The sequence below is a fragment of the Natator depressus genome, chromosome 8, assembly GCF_965152275.1.
Source record: "Natator depressus isolate rNatDep1 chromosome 8, rNatDep2.hap1, whole genome shotgun sequence".
Classification (NCBI taxonomy): domain Eukaryota; kingdom Metazoa; phylum Chordata; order Testudines; family Cheloniidae; genus Natator; species Natator depressus.
In genome coordinates, this window is record NC_134241.1 from 6,617,440 (window position 1) to 6,633,236 (window position 15,797).

The following is a 15,797-nucleotide window of genomic DNA, read 5'->3' on the forward strand; positions in this document are numbered from 1 at the left end:
GGCAACAGCATAAATAGTGTCCCAGCTGTGGGAATTTTGCATGTTTATTTTACTAGCAAATCGCCTAACGGAACCTGGCTGTAAATTACGGTGCATGCCCAGAGACACACTATAAAGTGCTAAAGCTGTCGGTTTAACTGGAGACCTTTCCTCCAACTGCTTTTTAACAGAACAATTCTTGGCACCGTTCTACATAGCTGTCAGTTTTCTTATCCCTGACGGTTATTTTGCAGGTCACCTGCTTTCCCCTGTAGCAGCCTCTCTTGTGTGTGTGAATAAACCCCTTGCATGACTAGGTGTCCGTGAAAGGGCTTTTTCTCTTGCATTCTAGTATATGAAGCAATATCCTGCAAACTGCAGAGCATTACATTCCAATGTGAGTGGAGAGTGCTTCGGACATTTGCAAACCTGAATCCCTACATTATACCTGATATTTAGTCAACTAAATATAAGGAATAAAAGAGACCTGATTTGCAGAGCTAGGGCTGGTCAAAAATTAGCTGGTCAAACTGGTTTTCAGTGGAAAACTGGGGTTTTGACTCAGTGAAATTCTTCCCCATCAGTATTTTCTTTCCATGGAAAATGTAGAGGAAAACTTTTTTCCAGCTTTCCCTGAAAATTTACCCAAATCCCCCTTCCATTTTCTGACCACTTCTACTCAGCCCTTACATCTCCCATTGACTGCAGTGGGGCCTGTGAGGGCTAAGCACCTCTGCAAATCAGATTTAGATTTAGATGCCTTGATTTAGATGCCTCAATATGGATTTAGGTGCCCACCTGTAGGCACCTAAATCCACCTTTGGTTGGAACATTTTGGCTTAAACAAATACATTGCTATGTCAGGTTTCGAGCCCTAGTTAACCATGCTCTTGGCCAGCTGAGGAAACCCAGTGACACCCATTTGAACCTTGTTCCTGGAATCTCGTTAAGCTGCACTGATGCCTGGGAGACCCGCTGTGGATGAATACGAGACTTGGTGTGTGAACGCAAAACGTATTCCGGAACAGAGGAATAACACAGCCCCAAATGCACTTGGTTTGTTGATTTGAGGAGTGTGATAATACTTGCTAGTGCACAAGTGTCTGTCCTGCAGGGGCTAGGTTCTGCTCCCAGTACATCCAGAGGAACTCCGCTGACTTCCCCTGACACCCGAGATGACCATCTGGCCTAAACCTTTAATAGCACGGAAAAACCCATCCTGTGGCCCTAAGCTGTCCCTGTGGCAGGCCTCTCACAGCTGCTGTGTCATCTTTAACAAGAAAGCACTGTGCCCTCCCCTACACACCCCAGCTGGCTAGTGCAGAGGGGCTCCAGGACCAATGCCCCCCCCCCGCCCCTGTTGCAGAGGCTAATACCATTGACCCTACAGAGTCCCAAGGGAGTACGAAGTGCCCCCTTTCTCGTACACCGAATAGATCTGATGCTAATTCTTTGCCGGGAAGGGAACTAAAGGACAGGCGGAGACTAGCAAGGTTCTCCTGTCATCTCAGTGCTGCAGTGGCACTCCCTGTGCTCTGGGGGGGACCTCGAGTGATGCTGTTAAACTAAGGCAAAGAACAGAAGAAAACAGGAGAAACATCAGGAGCAGGAGAAGAAAGGAGACAGAAATGGAAATGCCACCGCCCCCCTCTAGGAAGCCCTTTGGTAAGGTGCACATGACAGAGTCAGTGGAGAGGAGAGGCTGCAGCTGAATGGCCTGCGAAGTTGCAGAGAGGACAAGCAGAAGGCTTTGCAAAGCGGAGGTGGAAATTCAGAAGGCGAGAAGAAGGCTGAGCCAGAGGGTTGATGCTCCATAACGTTGCCAGACAAGGGAAAAGAAAAGGCACCAGAGTTCCTGCTGTTTCAGTGAAGCTTCTAGTAATGATCTTCTAGGGTCTGCACACTGGGGCTCTTATTAAACTCAGAGGATGCATCTGCTGCTTCTCTCTCCCTCCAGAATCCAGTCTGCAAAACTGTCCAGCTCTCATTACATGGACTGGGCTGGGCTGGCTCAACAAGCATCTAGCTCTCTCTGTAGGCTTTAGGCTACACGGCACTCCTCCTCCCCTGGCCTGGCCCTGCATCAGATACAGCCCAGACTCTGCTCCTCTTGCTCAGTTCAACATCCTCAGGACCATAATGAGCCAACAGCTGGCAGAGGAGGGCTGGCTACAGAAGGACACGTTCTTTGCATTCAAAACCTCCAAGCTATTGGTTGGTTAGTTTGGGTTTGTTTGGTTTTCTGCACATCAATCACCAGTTAGACATGATTGTGGCCAGTTGAGGAACCCCTAAAACACACATTCTAACCCCATTACTTGAAGTAAAAAGAAGGTTTCCACACCTGGGGTTCAATCCCTGCATTTCTGGTGGAATAAGAAGGTCTCGGAGCTTGGAAGACTCCTTTGGCTCTTGGTGACAAAACTCTGGAAGGGGATGCAAAGGGAGCTTCTGGTGGGGCACTTGTTCTGATGTCTTGGGCAATAAGCACAGTCCCAGATGATGGAGAAAGAGGACCATATTTTGGCCTGCTTGAACTTGACAGAGCAGGAGAATGAAAAACAGGGGAAGGTGTCAAGGGAGACGTTGGGCACGAGGTATGTCTCGTGTAAGAATTAGAGTTGGGAAACACGGCTTGTGGCGGTGGTGCCCCTCTTGGCAAAGACCTCACCGGTTCTTTAGCTGGGGATAGGATGAACAAAGATGATTGGAGCTGGTATGGCTGCTGCTTTGAGATTTCCAGCTCCTGTTGGGAAATCTCACTCTCCGCGACGTTGCTGTTGTACAAAGATGCTGGGGGAGTTTTTGATGACCTGTCTGGACTCTTGGGTGGGTGTTTGAAGACCATGGGTGTTACATGAATATTGGAAGCATACTTCCAGGATGGAGGCAGAGACATGGTGGGCGAAGGTGACCTGGCCAAGCCAGGGTGTGCTGGGGACTCAATGACATACTTCTCCATCCTTGACTGCCTTCTGGCAAACAGTTCAGCTCCTTTTCCTTTTGCTTCAGTTAGGTTTTGATTGGGTTTCATTTGAGGCTTAGGCTGTATGCTTGGGGACTTCAGGCATGAAGACCACTCTGGAGCATTGTCTGAAGAATCCAGGTGAAGCCCACCTTTCAGTGCATTCTGATGCTGAAAGTTGGAAGCTTCTGCCCCAAGAGCAAATGGTTCTTCCTCTGGGACTGGTTCTCCTTGCTCCTTCTGCTTCTTCCTTACATCTGCATTCTGCACTAAGTTCAAAAGATCTGGGTTAGGAGCCACCTTTGGCTTTTCAACAAAGGTGAACATGGATTTTTTAGTTGTTCTCCGGGTTACGGACTCCTCTAATATTCCTGTTTTATGCAAGGGTGTAGATCTGCTTTCTCCATGGTGAGGCCCTTTCAGAATGAGAGGCTTCTGTTCTGCACTAGGATACAAGGCTGAATACGCAGGAGGTGACCTAACCCTAGTTACTGGAGGTGGACTGAACAAGGTCTCTGCATAGGTGGGGGGCGGAGGAAGTTCTACCCCAGGGCTTTTCTCCGTTGGTTGGCTTGTTGTAGCTGATGATTGAGTCCCAAACGGTCTTGCTGTTCTGTTCTTCACTGGCATTGGTTTAGCCAAAGTGAGGTGAACTTCATAATATTGTTTATTGGGCCCCCCATTCCACTCTTTGCTGGTAACCGGAACAGCCGTCTCTTTGCTGGTAACTGGAACAGCCGTCTCTTTGTCAGTCATGGGCACATTCTGCTCTTTGTTGATAACTTCTCCATTCTGCTCCTTGTCAATAACTGGGGCCGTCTGCTCCTGGATGAGAACTGGTGCGTTGTTCTCGCTGTCATGTTCATGCTCATTGGCGCTAGGTTCTTGCACTCCGTTGGTTGATGCCACCTTTATGTTCTCCTTTAAGTAGATAGTTAGAGGGACCTGCTGTATGTCTCCACTAGGAGACTCCTTGAGGGACGGCACTGGGATTGTTTGGGGAAGGATCTCCTCACTTTTGACTTCATTCTTTGGCGGGGACTGTGTTTTCTCTAGGCAGGTGTTTTCCTCATATTCTTCCATGTTGCCTTTAAGGATCTGCAGTCCAGGGGCTTCCGCGCAGAGTAATTCTTTCAGTTCTTTGCTGCCTTCTAAAGTCTGTCTCAAATGCAGCAATTTCCCCCGGTTTGGGAGGCTGCACTGAAGAGCTCTTGGGCTGCCTCTTGTGGCTGCTTCCTCCCCACTTTTTCTGGTGCTTGCCAAAGTGAACGCATTCACTCTCTGCTTGCGCCTGTTGAAGAGCAGCACACCTTTGGAGTTTGAGCTGGGTGGGTTCGTTAGCTGGGCTGCGATTTTCTGGCTCCTGGCTTTAGCCTCTTTCAGCTCCTTCTCTGAGAGACTGGCACTCCTGGAGAGATCTGGAAGGAGAAAACAAAGAGAGGATAGTATGAACAAGGAGGGACCAAGGAGCCTGAAGAATGCAAAACTCCATTTATCTCTGCTTATTTACTTATACACACACACACACACACACACACCTCCTCTCTGCTCACGTTGGGCAGGACGAATCTCGCATTTGAATCACTTTCCCTACCGCTGTGAGTCTCTAAAACTGAGTGAGCTAAAGCCCAGTACAGAAGCCAACAAAACACTAAAGCCGGCAAGAACTCAACACACATCAAAGCAAGATGCTTTGAGCAAATCAGTGACAAAATCCCCCCTGCCTTGTAGTTTAGGAACAAGAGGGTGGCAGGGGGATGTTGACCAAACATGCTCCCCTGTAGGTACGTGTGGAGTATAACGGGGATCGCACTGCAGGGACAATAAACAAAGGGCTGTGGTGCAGATCCTGGAAGATGATGGAATTTAGGAGAATTAGTCTTCAAAAAAAGGGAGATCTAGGTGGCCCCTTGGGTGACTGACAGCTGCAGACTGCATCCTTGGATAGCCGTGGGGACTGAATGGGGGGTGTTGCAAGACTTTCCATTATAGCACGGAAATTAAATCCCTCGCACTGCAACTCAAGAAGTATCTCTTGTGTGTGGTGGGGGAAGGGGATATTGAAGCCTCTATTGTGGAGCGTCAGAGATCCTCCTTCTCTCCCCATCTTCCTAGCCCTATGTTGTAATGACGGTATTTCCAGCTAGGGAGCATGGGATAGGGCTCCATCTAGATCCTGTCCATGATGCTCCTACATTTGCTAGCAGGGTAGCTGCAGAACAGGGGGTGCACCCCAGTGGGGTGAGGTGCATCCAGCCCCTGCCAGCCTGTGAGCCACCGAGTATAATGGAACCTACTGGCGTGATGCCTCCCGTTCCATCCTCTGCCCTGCAACCCCCTCAAAGACAAGGTTTCAGAACACTGATGAGAAACGGGATTTTGAACAGAATGCAGGTTGGAGCCATCGTTGCAAGGCAAGGCTGTGCTGTGCAATTATGCTGATTTGCAGTAACGTTCAGGGATAGAGATGAATACCAATAGCCAACAGCCCAGTGCAGCAGGCTCAGAGGGCAGACGGAACGTGGGGTCGGGGCCTGTACAGCTTGTCTTCTCCACCGCATGGGAAGTGGCAGGGACAGGAGATTTCCCGATGGCAGCCCCCACATCACCACTGGTCTGGGCTACGCAGCATCTTCCAGGATCTGAACCAAGAGGCAGGTGGCTGCTCCAGCATCAGGAGGGTCTATAGGGCTGTTCCTTTCACACAGAGGGATACACTCAGAGAGAGGAACAAGCCCTGGAATGTCTTAAGAACACAGGTAGCTCCTGGGTCATCAAGTCCAATCTACTGCTACAACTCAGTCATAGACCTCCATTCGCTGGGGTCCAGGCTCTAGCACCCTGCAAGGTGGGAAGGTCCCAGAGCTCGGGCTGCAGCCTAACCCTCTACACTGCAATTAAACAGCTCCTTAGCCCGAGCCCCGCAAGCCCGAGTCAGCTGGCATGGGCCAGCCGCGAGGGTCTATTGCAGTGTAGACACACCCTGGGGGCCTTGTCTGGCAAGGAGAAGAGCAACAGCCGGAGGTGCTGAGCACCCTCAACTCCCATTGAGTGGAGAGATTCCCAAGATGGCACCCTGCTGTCTGCAGCCCTGAGAGGTTCACCCGGCAACAGCCATACTTCATCGCTGTGCAGCCCTTTCAAACCTGGAGTCGTTTCTTGCTCTGCGTGAGCGTGTTCCCCAGCATCACAGCCTCCGCTCGCTTAAACTAGGCCTTTGCCTCAACAGTGCAACTGGAGGCAGCCTGTACCCGGTGGTTGGCACTACCCATACACTAGAGATGAGAAATCAACGCAAGCCTCCGTCCCAAGAGATTAACGTGCAGGAGAAGCTCCAGAGGTTTGGTCCAGGGCAGCACAAAAAGCCTGGATGCTTCTCGGCACCCTATTGGCTTAGAGATGGGACTGGCAGTTTAACCCGGGCAGTATTTCTTGGATGCTTTCCAGCACTCCCTGGCTCCACTGGATCCTGCAAGAATTGTCTTGTGTTGTTACAACAATTCCACTTCTGGCCCCAGCTAAAAGCAGGAAGCGCCTGAGTTGGGTGGGGAATCAGTTTATAAAAGATTCTCCGAAGTTCTGCCAACCCTGGAAAACTTCAGTTCGGGCACAGGGCACCGTTTCACCCATCCCTGCTCTCGACCCCGGGCAATGCATCGCTGGGGGCTAGCAACCGAGTGATAGGGGGCAGTGGGGGTAACTGCATTGGTTATACATTGCCGTGGAGCGGGCAGTCAGGGAACTAGATCTATACCAGACATCCATAGTGGGTGGGTTTAATGTAATCAAAACAAGCAGACAGGAATTGGAACAGAAGCCTTCTGATCGTGTTATGGGAAGTCTACCCCTGGCTGCAGCAGTCTGGCAGCTCCCATCACTTTCCACGCCTGTCTGCAGAAAGAAGCGAGCTGTTGTTCATGTGAACCTGCTTGGGAGAGCACCTCGCTGCCTTCTACACCTCGCTGCCTTCTAAGACCATGCATTGCTTTTGGGAAGACAGAAAAGCCCCCGATTCCTTCACTCCTTGCAACATAACAGTGACTTTGAAAAACAAACAACAAAGACAACCACTGGGTGGTTGCGTCCCTGTCTTCTTTCTAGTGTGTGTGTCGAGCTTTGCTTTATGGTTGCAGTGACTGTATTGGAAAGGAATTTATTGAAAGACTTCAAAAGGTTTCAGGTTGCAGTTCATTTGGTTTCAACCACCCTGCACAAACATGCTCAGAGCAGGAACTTGGCCGGCTCCGAACTATCTCACAGACTCCCCTCGCTCTTTAGACTGTCCAAGCGTTGGCTGACCACAATGCACGCAGCCGATATCAAGTTAGGAAAATAAACCCTGCTTTAGCTGGAAATGTCACAGCAGCACCCGTGGGTAACCCCTTGGGCGGCTGATGAGCCCTGTCACTGCAATGTTTTGTTGGGTTTCGAAGCAACACAAGAGGGCAGCGTCTGCCAGGAAAGCTGTATATGTTTTGGCCTGTCAGATGCAGCCTGAAGCAGTGGCTCAATCTAATTAAGCCACAGGCTTCCTAGAATAGCACCCACTTAGCTCCATGGAAGTGCTGAAGACATGCCAATTGCGTGACTCTTAACCCACCGAAAATCCATTCATGGGCCTCTGGGCTCTTCAACTGTTGGACAAAAGGCTGGATATGGGTCAGAACAAAAGCTGTTAGCCACGTCCAAAAGGATGTGGAATGACATGGAATGCATTTTCTCTGGGTGAGCAATTTCCTAGGAAGCAGTGTTCTGAATCTCCCATGATTTAACCCAGCTGATTAGAGGAAACATCAGAAACAAAGTGCAGTCATAAAAAGTTTACAGCCAAATGGACGACATTCCTAATCTGGATAGCAGGGTCGATGCTGCAGAGCCTCTGTCTGGGCAAAGACTATTCCCAACTCAGAGTCCCCATCCCACGCTGGGATCAAAATCATGCTAGCCGCAATTAGGGCTATACCCAGCTATTGCTAGCAAAGTCCCAGCACAGTTCCCATGGAGAGGGAATCTCTTCAGCCAAAATATGCTACCGACTACCATCCTTGTGAGGGAAACCGTGCTAGAAGCCGCTGCAACTGTCCACAATCACACGACCATGGCAGCAACTTGTACTGTTCCCATCCCAGCACGGATCCCTGAGCCTCAGAAAAGAAGCTGAGTCAACCTTTGTGTAGCATAGCCACTGGCTCCTCTCATCACAGGTTGCTTTCGGAGCTCCCGCCTCCTCCCTTCCTTACACGGGGGGGAATCTGAGGTGATGGGGCAGCAGCGGGATCCCAGAGTGGGCCGGAGGACGGCAAGAGGAGACACAGCGGAATGTAAACAGAGGGAGAATGAAAGAGAGAAAAAAGAGAGGAAAAAAGAGACTGATGGGAGGGTAGGTGGGGTAGAAGGAGGAATAGGGAGGAGGGCCAGGAAGGGATGTGGCTGCTTCCGAAGGTATCTACCACCACCCTGGTGTCTGAAAAAGACAGATGGGCCCATGAAGTTCAGAGCAAGAGCTGCCCTTCTCCGAAGCTTGAGGGCGTTTGATCTCGGGGCTGGTTTGGGTCCATCTCAGTCATGCGAGGGAACGGTGCCTGCCCCAATGTGACCGTCGCTTACACGCATGCGGGCACAAGTTCCTGCCTTGCTAGGGCATGCCATGGCACCCTGTTACCCCGTGTGGGCCTGGCCTGGTGAACCTTGAACCTCCTATCTCCCTGAAGGAGGCATCTCCCAGGCAGCAGGAGGAGGAGGAGGAGCTGAGAACCCGTCTCTGATATCATCTTGCCTGATAACCACCCCCTGCCTGGAAACCAGGGTCAGTGGGAGTCTGAGAGGCAGTGTCTGTCTAGATGAAACATGTAGCTAATGCCGGCTGACAGCTGGGCTCCACTCCCCTGCGCTGGTTCTGCTCCCGCTCTCTCTCCCCATCAGACAGGGTAGCCAGCTGAAGGGGCACCAGCAGCCACAAACTCCAATCCAGATGACTAAGGGATGGGCCATCCCAACTGCTGGGGTTGGGCTTTTTTGCTTGGTATCCGAGGCTTCCAGCACAGGGAATGGTCACAGGTTCCACCCTGCCTCCCTACCCACATCAATCTGAGAAATTCAGCAGCAGGGGGGTGCTGGTCCCAGAAAAGACACCACTCCCTCATTGCCCGGCGAGGGATGCTGAAGGAGAAGTGGCAGGAATGGGTCTATTTGGGTGGGGCAGGCTGAAGCAGAGGAGACTCGATCAGACTGCATGCCAGGGTGAGCAGGGCAAGCACGTCTCGTTTCTGTGGGTAAGAAGCCAATTGCCTGCAGGGTGCAGGAATCTTCCCGACCCTAACAATTGCCTTCCTCTCATCACTGCCCACTGCTGGAGGTCATCACACCGTGGGTCTGGCCATTCCTGTATTCTCTGGAAATTACAGATCATTGCTGTAACACCCCAGAGGGAGGGAAGTCCTGCAGACCGAGGCTTGGTCCCTGCCAATTGTCACCCTTTTATTAGCCCCCTTGCAACCACGGGGTGGCCACCAAGCTCCAGCTGAGGGGATGGGAAGGGAATTCCCGACAGGCTCTGGGACCTGGCATGGGGCAACACTCCTGAGAACACAAGAAGACTCTCTCTCTCTCTCCCTTGACTTCATGGATCTCCCGGACGCACCCAGGGAGCAAATGGCGGAGCTGGGGACCCAGCCCAGGGCAGCACAAGGACAAGAGTGGCTGGAGTGACGTTGCACGTTCAATGGCTGTTGGCTTTGTCGGTGCCTTTTGCACCTGGTCACCTCTCCTTGGTCGGTCCCTCTGCCAGTGCACCTCAGTCCTGACCACCTGCCTCTCCTGCTAGCCCTGAGCCCCTCCCACCCCAGCTCTGCCAACACATGGCAGTTCGACCAACAGTACCACACCACCTGCTATTCCAGTCCTGGGCCACCATGCCGAATGGGCGGCAAGCTCTTCGGGGCTAGGGCCATCCTCTCCTATATGTTTGTACAGCACCTGGTACAGTGGGGTCTCAAGCTACCGCAATACAAACGTTAAACAATAATAATAGCAGGGCTGGATTGGGATTCTGTGCTGTGCCTGTAGGGCAGTGAATGAGGGGCTAGCCAATTCTGATTTGTGGCCTAGCTCAGGATTGCAGCTGAGATCTCCAAAGGTGAAAGGCAGGTGTATCCCCACACACCGGCTCCCAAGTCTCCAATCTCCGTAGATGTTATAACAGCAGCCAGCACGCATTCAGCTTTGCAAGATCCCTCTTTGGGGAGGCATCCAACTACCACTCACCGGAGAGCGCCGTACCCCCCTGGCTGAGCTCTGCCCATGCCCAGCCCTCAGCGTCTGCCTCCAGCAGGGAAAGGAGCGTTTCCGATCACACCGGAGTGATTTCATGGAGACGCAGGGTGTCCCACGAAGCAGAGGGGTTTGCTGTAAGCGCGTCAGGACAGAGCCACGAGCCAGTCCCTGCCGGGAACCCCATGGGCATCTCTGTTGGATCTGGAGGCAGATGAAGGCCGACAATCACGGCCTTGAACCAAAGCTCCACAACTCCCAAAAGCCACGGGACGTGCTCTGATCTCTCCTCAGAGCTTATTCTGAGGAATCCATGGTAACCGCCCAGCGGTGCTGGCGAAAGGAGGGAGTGGGCGCATGCATTGTATGCTGCTACCAACCCAGCGCCCCCAGTTCAGGCAAGCACTTACGCACATGCTTAAGTCGATGCTACATGTTTAAAGCTCAGGGCACACTTGAGTGCTTCAGGGTCAGAGAGCAGGACTGGTACTTTGGGGCAGCTCAGATTGCACAGAAATCTCACATGCAAAGGGTTAAAATTCTCCCTCTCTCTCATCCTTTGCAAGAGACCAGCAGCCCTGAGGGACAGGGGTCTGGCCATGCTTTAGGGGTGCACATAACCCATAACGGGCAATTGGCAGTGCCAAAGACCGTGCTCTGCTACTTAAGCCACTCAGCTGGGCTACTCTGGGCATGTGCTTGGTAGCCTATTGCCTGGGCTTGGTTATTGGCCCTAAGCCACGCCCTCAGGCCGCCATAGCCCCCAGGCAGGTGGCAGCATTGCCCCATTATAACTAAAGCGGGGATGGGGGTTGAAAAAGAGTATAAAAGCCGGTGATGTGGGGGGGGGGAATGACGGGGCTTTCCATTGGCTCTCCCCTTCCAATCTGTGCCCCCTGGATAAGTGGGAGCCTGTGTCATATGGGGCTAGACTGAGCCTTCCGGCTCAGCCCTGAGGAAGGGGTGGTATGTGGCTGCGCCCCCCAGGAGGGACTCCAGGAAGCAGCTCTTACTTAGAGACACAACCCTCCCGTGTGTTACTTCATCCCTTTCGCCAACACCCTACTCCCGCACTAGGCACCCAGCTAGCTATGGAGACCAGCAAATGGGGGGGGGGGGGCAGAGAGTCAAGGCTTCTCCCACCCCCTGCCCTCTCTGCCCACATGCCCAAATTGGAGAGTATTAGGTGAGCAGCCCTGCTCTCCCTTCTGCAGCCGGAGCCACAAGTGAAGCAGCTGTTCCTTGGGTCAGCAGGGAGTAAGGGGAACCCTCGCTCCCCTTTAATTTACGGCACAGCTGATCAGGGCCTGGGGACAATCTAGCCATAAATCAGCAGCAATTTACTATGATAGCTGAGCAGATTTTGACCTATGGAGAGTGTGTGTGTGTGTGAGTGTGCACAGGTGTCTGCACAAGTGTAAGGGAGTTCCATGTGTGTGCATATAGGAGGAGTGTAAGGGAGGGAAAGACAGAGAGAGAGTATGTGTGTAGGAGTGTAAGGGAATTCCATGCGTGTATGTGTGTGTGCAGCAGGAGTGTAAGTGAAGGAGTGTGTGTGCGTAAGCATGTGAGGGAGTCCCATGTGTGTATCTGTGTGTGCATGCAGTAGGAGGAATGTGAGGGAGGGAGAGACAGAGAGAGAGTGTGTGTGCAGGAGTGCAAGGGAATTCCATGTGTGTATCTGTGTGTGCATGCAGTAGGAGGAGTGTAAGGGAGGGAGTGTGTGTGTGTGTGTAAAAGGGAACTCCATGCATGGCGCCGGCAGGGATGCTCTGGGCTGTTGCTGACACTAAGTCCAGCTTCTCTGATCATGTCTGAAGTTAACTCCCATTCGTTTAATGTGTTTTTCATTTTCTTGCCTTCTGTGCTGGTTGGGACCCTTCCAGGCTATTTTAAGCAGTGGTTCAGACTGTAAGCCTACCAGCGAAGGAAGGGCTGCATTACTAATCCAACCTTTTCAGAGAGCTCAAAGTAAGAAGACAGAGAGCTCCAGCGAGGGAACGCTGGTCTGAACTGGGAATTTCCTTTTCATCCCACACAAACCTGCCCCTCGACGCAGCGTGAACTGGCTGGTGGAGACTCCCCTGACTCAGACAGGCCTCGTTTCCTAGCAGGAGTTGTTCGACCCCCTGAGGAGTTGAGCAGCTACGGCACAGCGAAGCCGAGCGAGGGGCACGGGAACGGCTGACACCTCCCCGCTGGGAGCTGCACGCGAGAGAGATTGAGCTTATTCCTGTATTATTTCTATACCGTCTCTCTGAAGTAAACAAAGCCTCGAAACTATGGTCGTGCGCTGGGCTCTGCCTCGGTTAACACACACTCAGAGCTCAGCCCTCCTGCCTTGCTCTGTCCTATTTTCTGTTGTAACCCCTGCTGCGTCTCGTCTTAATTCAGGGTTCCATGAGCAGCCCAGGAGACGGAAATCAGTGGGACTCCTCGAGGCGTACGGTACTATTCCATGAGTAAGGAATCAGATATGCCTCCTCTCTGCATGTACTTCACCCAGCGCTGTGGGGCCCTGATCCCGGGGTCTGTTATTGGTTACCAGCCTGCCGGTGAGTGCACTCCTAGGCCTTATCACCAACACACAGCGTAAAGCCTGCAGTCATCCATTTTTGGCTTATATCCCATTAAGGCAAATTAGTTCTGCCAACTTGTCCTTGTTCTCCAACACCACATTCAGGACCGGCCAGGGCGCTGTCTGGGGAACTCCCTGCCTCAGGATGTCTGTCTGACTCCCTGCGTGGGTGCTTTCCAAAGCCATTGTAAACCGTTCCTGTGAGGTCAGCGATTCCAGGAGCGTAGAATTCTCCCAGGTCTCATCTCGCAGTCTGTGCAGCTGGGTGGGGCCGGAGGTGGCAATCCATAGCTGGGACGAGTCAGGGGTGAATGAGTGTGCTCTTTGCAAAACGCCATGCGGTCCTCCAAGGTGGCCGCTGGGCATGAGCCCAAGCCTGGGTCTCCCATGCCCAAGCATGCGCAGCCTCTGGCCACGAGGAAGCATTTAATGCAGGGAGGAGTGAAGCCCCATGGAGGACCTGGGAATTCCTACTCCACAAACCAGCAACAGAGCTGTGAAAGCCAGCCCTGCCCCAGAAGCCTCGAACGGGAGGGGGATGAGCAAACAAACCGGAGCTGGGCAGAGAGCTGGCAGGGAATCCTGCAGCAAGGTCACCTGGGAAGGTGAAGGGACATTAGCGGTGCAGGAGCAGTGGCTGCTGCTGCAGGGACACAGTGGGCTGAGAGCTCTGGGCAGGGGAACAGATCCAGGGAGCAGCCGGAGCATGGCCCCAGGGAGCCTGCACCGCACGGTACCTGAGAATCAGTCAGAGCCCAAAGGGAAGGAGACCCCTGATTGGTGACTGAGCGGGTGGTGTGGGGCAGAACCACGGTCCTCTTCATGTCCCGCGTGGGCGGGCGGCACGGGGCCGTAGGTTGCTGCGGTTGGCAGGGGGCAGGACTGCCTGAATCGGCAGCTGAGTGGTCGACCCAAGGCCGGACCCAGCGGAGAAGGCCAGACCAGCACGAGGGCGATGCTGGCAGAGACCCAGCCTCAGCCCACTCGCGCTGTAGAGAGACCGGGGCTGGGGCAGGCCCATCCACCCTGGCCCGCTCGGCTCCAGCGAGGCTGACAGGTCTCCACCCAGTCATGAGTATTATTGTTGGGAGTTTATTCAGCACCCCCCATGGGGATGCCTCAGGTTTACTCCAGCAGTGGCTTTGGCCCAGCAGTGCTGTGGGCCCTCCACAGATGGGGAGGTGTAATGCAGCAGGGGGAAGGGTGGACTCTCACCCCTCCGCTCCCATAGTGACGCAAACCCAACCAAAGGAAGAGGCGACACCCACCGCGGCTGGAGCGTGTGTCTCTTTGCTCTCGCAGCCTAGGCAGCACTGCACTTCTGCGTGTTCCTCTCCGGCGTCGGCCACACCTTAGCACAACCTGTCTGGCTCTGGCAAAGGGATCGTCCCCAGAGCCCTCGTCACGTCATGGCAGACAGGACACCCCTAGGGGAGGATTCACTGCACGGGCCTCGAGACTTATAGGACCCTCTATAGCTGCCAACGGACAGCATGCATCTAAAAGCAACCAGGGCTGCACGTGTGTGCACTCTCTCTCTCTCACACACATATACACACACACACACACACACACACACACACAGAGCATCTCCTCTCTCTCCCCTACTGTCCCACCAACTCTGCCACAGTCCCCCTGCTATTCCTTCCCGATTATTCTTCATAGCAGGAAGCCATGGCAGGGGGAGCTGGAGCAGGGCCGGGGAAGGCAATGAATGGGACATGTCCTCCCTGCAGTATGCTATCAAGGGGATCCAGCTCCTCAGAGTGGGAGGCAATTCAGGGTGAGGGGCCCCAGCCAATCTTGGCAGCATGGGCTCTCCCTGGTCGCACCTGCAAAGCGGTGCCAGTTGCCGCAGATGCAATCTGCGGGGAGCTGGGCAGGGTTTCCGAGTGCGAGGGCCATGCAGTCACGGAGCGGCACAGAGCCAGCACCAAGAGGCCAGCAAGGCTCTCTCCAGGCGGACGGCCTCGCCTCTGGTGGATGCCCTGAGATCTATATGCACGGGGGGATGAAATCCCAGCCTCTTCTCTTTCTCTCAACAGAACAATGACGGGGAAACTCGGGGAGCTGTGTCTGCCCTCTAGGCAGGGCCCAGTGTACACAGCAGAAACCCGTTCAGTCTTTAGCAATGGGAGAGACTGAGGGGAAGTGTCAGAGAAATCCAAAATCTCCCTCTGTCCATCGCACACTCATTGCTGAGTGGCTGCTCTCCTCTGGCCTTGCCTCTGAGTAAACAGAATATGGCCTGGTGTTGGCAGACACGAGCCAGGATTCATTACCTCCCCTGGCTAACACTTCCCCTGGGTGAGTGGCTACCACGACCCCCTCACTTCTTCCACAAAGGTGAGGTCGTCTTCTCCTTAGCCCGGCCACAATGGGCCAACTTCATCCCTGGCGCAATCCCATAGATTCCAGTGGAGTTACACCTGGGATGAACTGGATCCACCCTCAACATGGCCCTAAATGTGCCCAGCACTTCACAAAGCAAATAAGGAGACCCAGCCTCAATCCCCATCTACATACGGTACATGGGGACGTCCCGTGGGCCGGTTTTTGAAGTGGAGGACGTAGGTTCCCATCCTGCATGTGGACCTTCAGATCAGCACTTGGGCCCCTGGAATGACACTTGTCTGCCTTTGTGCAAGTACGGCCTCTGAGTGAGGGATATGGAGGTTACAGCATGAGGTCCCTGGCTGAGAACGAGGCGTGGGGCACGCCTGTCTGTGCACACCAGAGCCAGCCGAGAAGCAGGAAGAAATTAAGGAACATTTTTGGAAAATTGTGGTTGACGGTAACATTTTGCTTTGGTTGAAATTTTCCAGCTAGCTCCGCTACGAGTGAGAACACACAGCCTCTCTTCCCTTTAGACTCTCCATTGTACAGAGACGACAATCGACTTCCTGTGGCTAATGGAAACTCAGAAAGAATGCATCCGATGAAGTGAGCCGTAGCTCACGAAAGCTTATGCTCAAATAAATTGGTTAGTCTCTAAGGTGCCACAAG

The 15,797-nt window shown here is 53.2% G+C and overlaps 1 protein-coding gene across 1 annotated transcript in view; it reads right to left on the reverse strand.

Annotated features, from left to right (window-relative positions):
• SYNPO (synaptopodin) overlaps window positions 1-15,797 on the reverse strand; it is a 59,998-nt gene that overhangs the window by 11,461 nt on the left and 32,740 nt on the right. Inside the window, exon 3 of the mRNA XM_074960291.1 lies at window positions 2,324-4,362. Within this exon, the coding sequence (XP_074816392.1) occupies window positions 2,324-4,362 (2,039 nt within the window). The remainder of the gene's footprint in view (window positions 1-2,323; window positions 4,363-15,797) is intronic.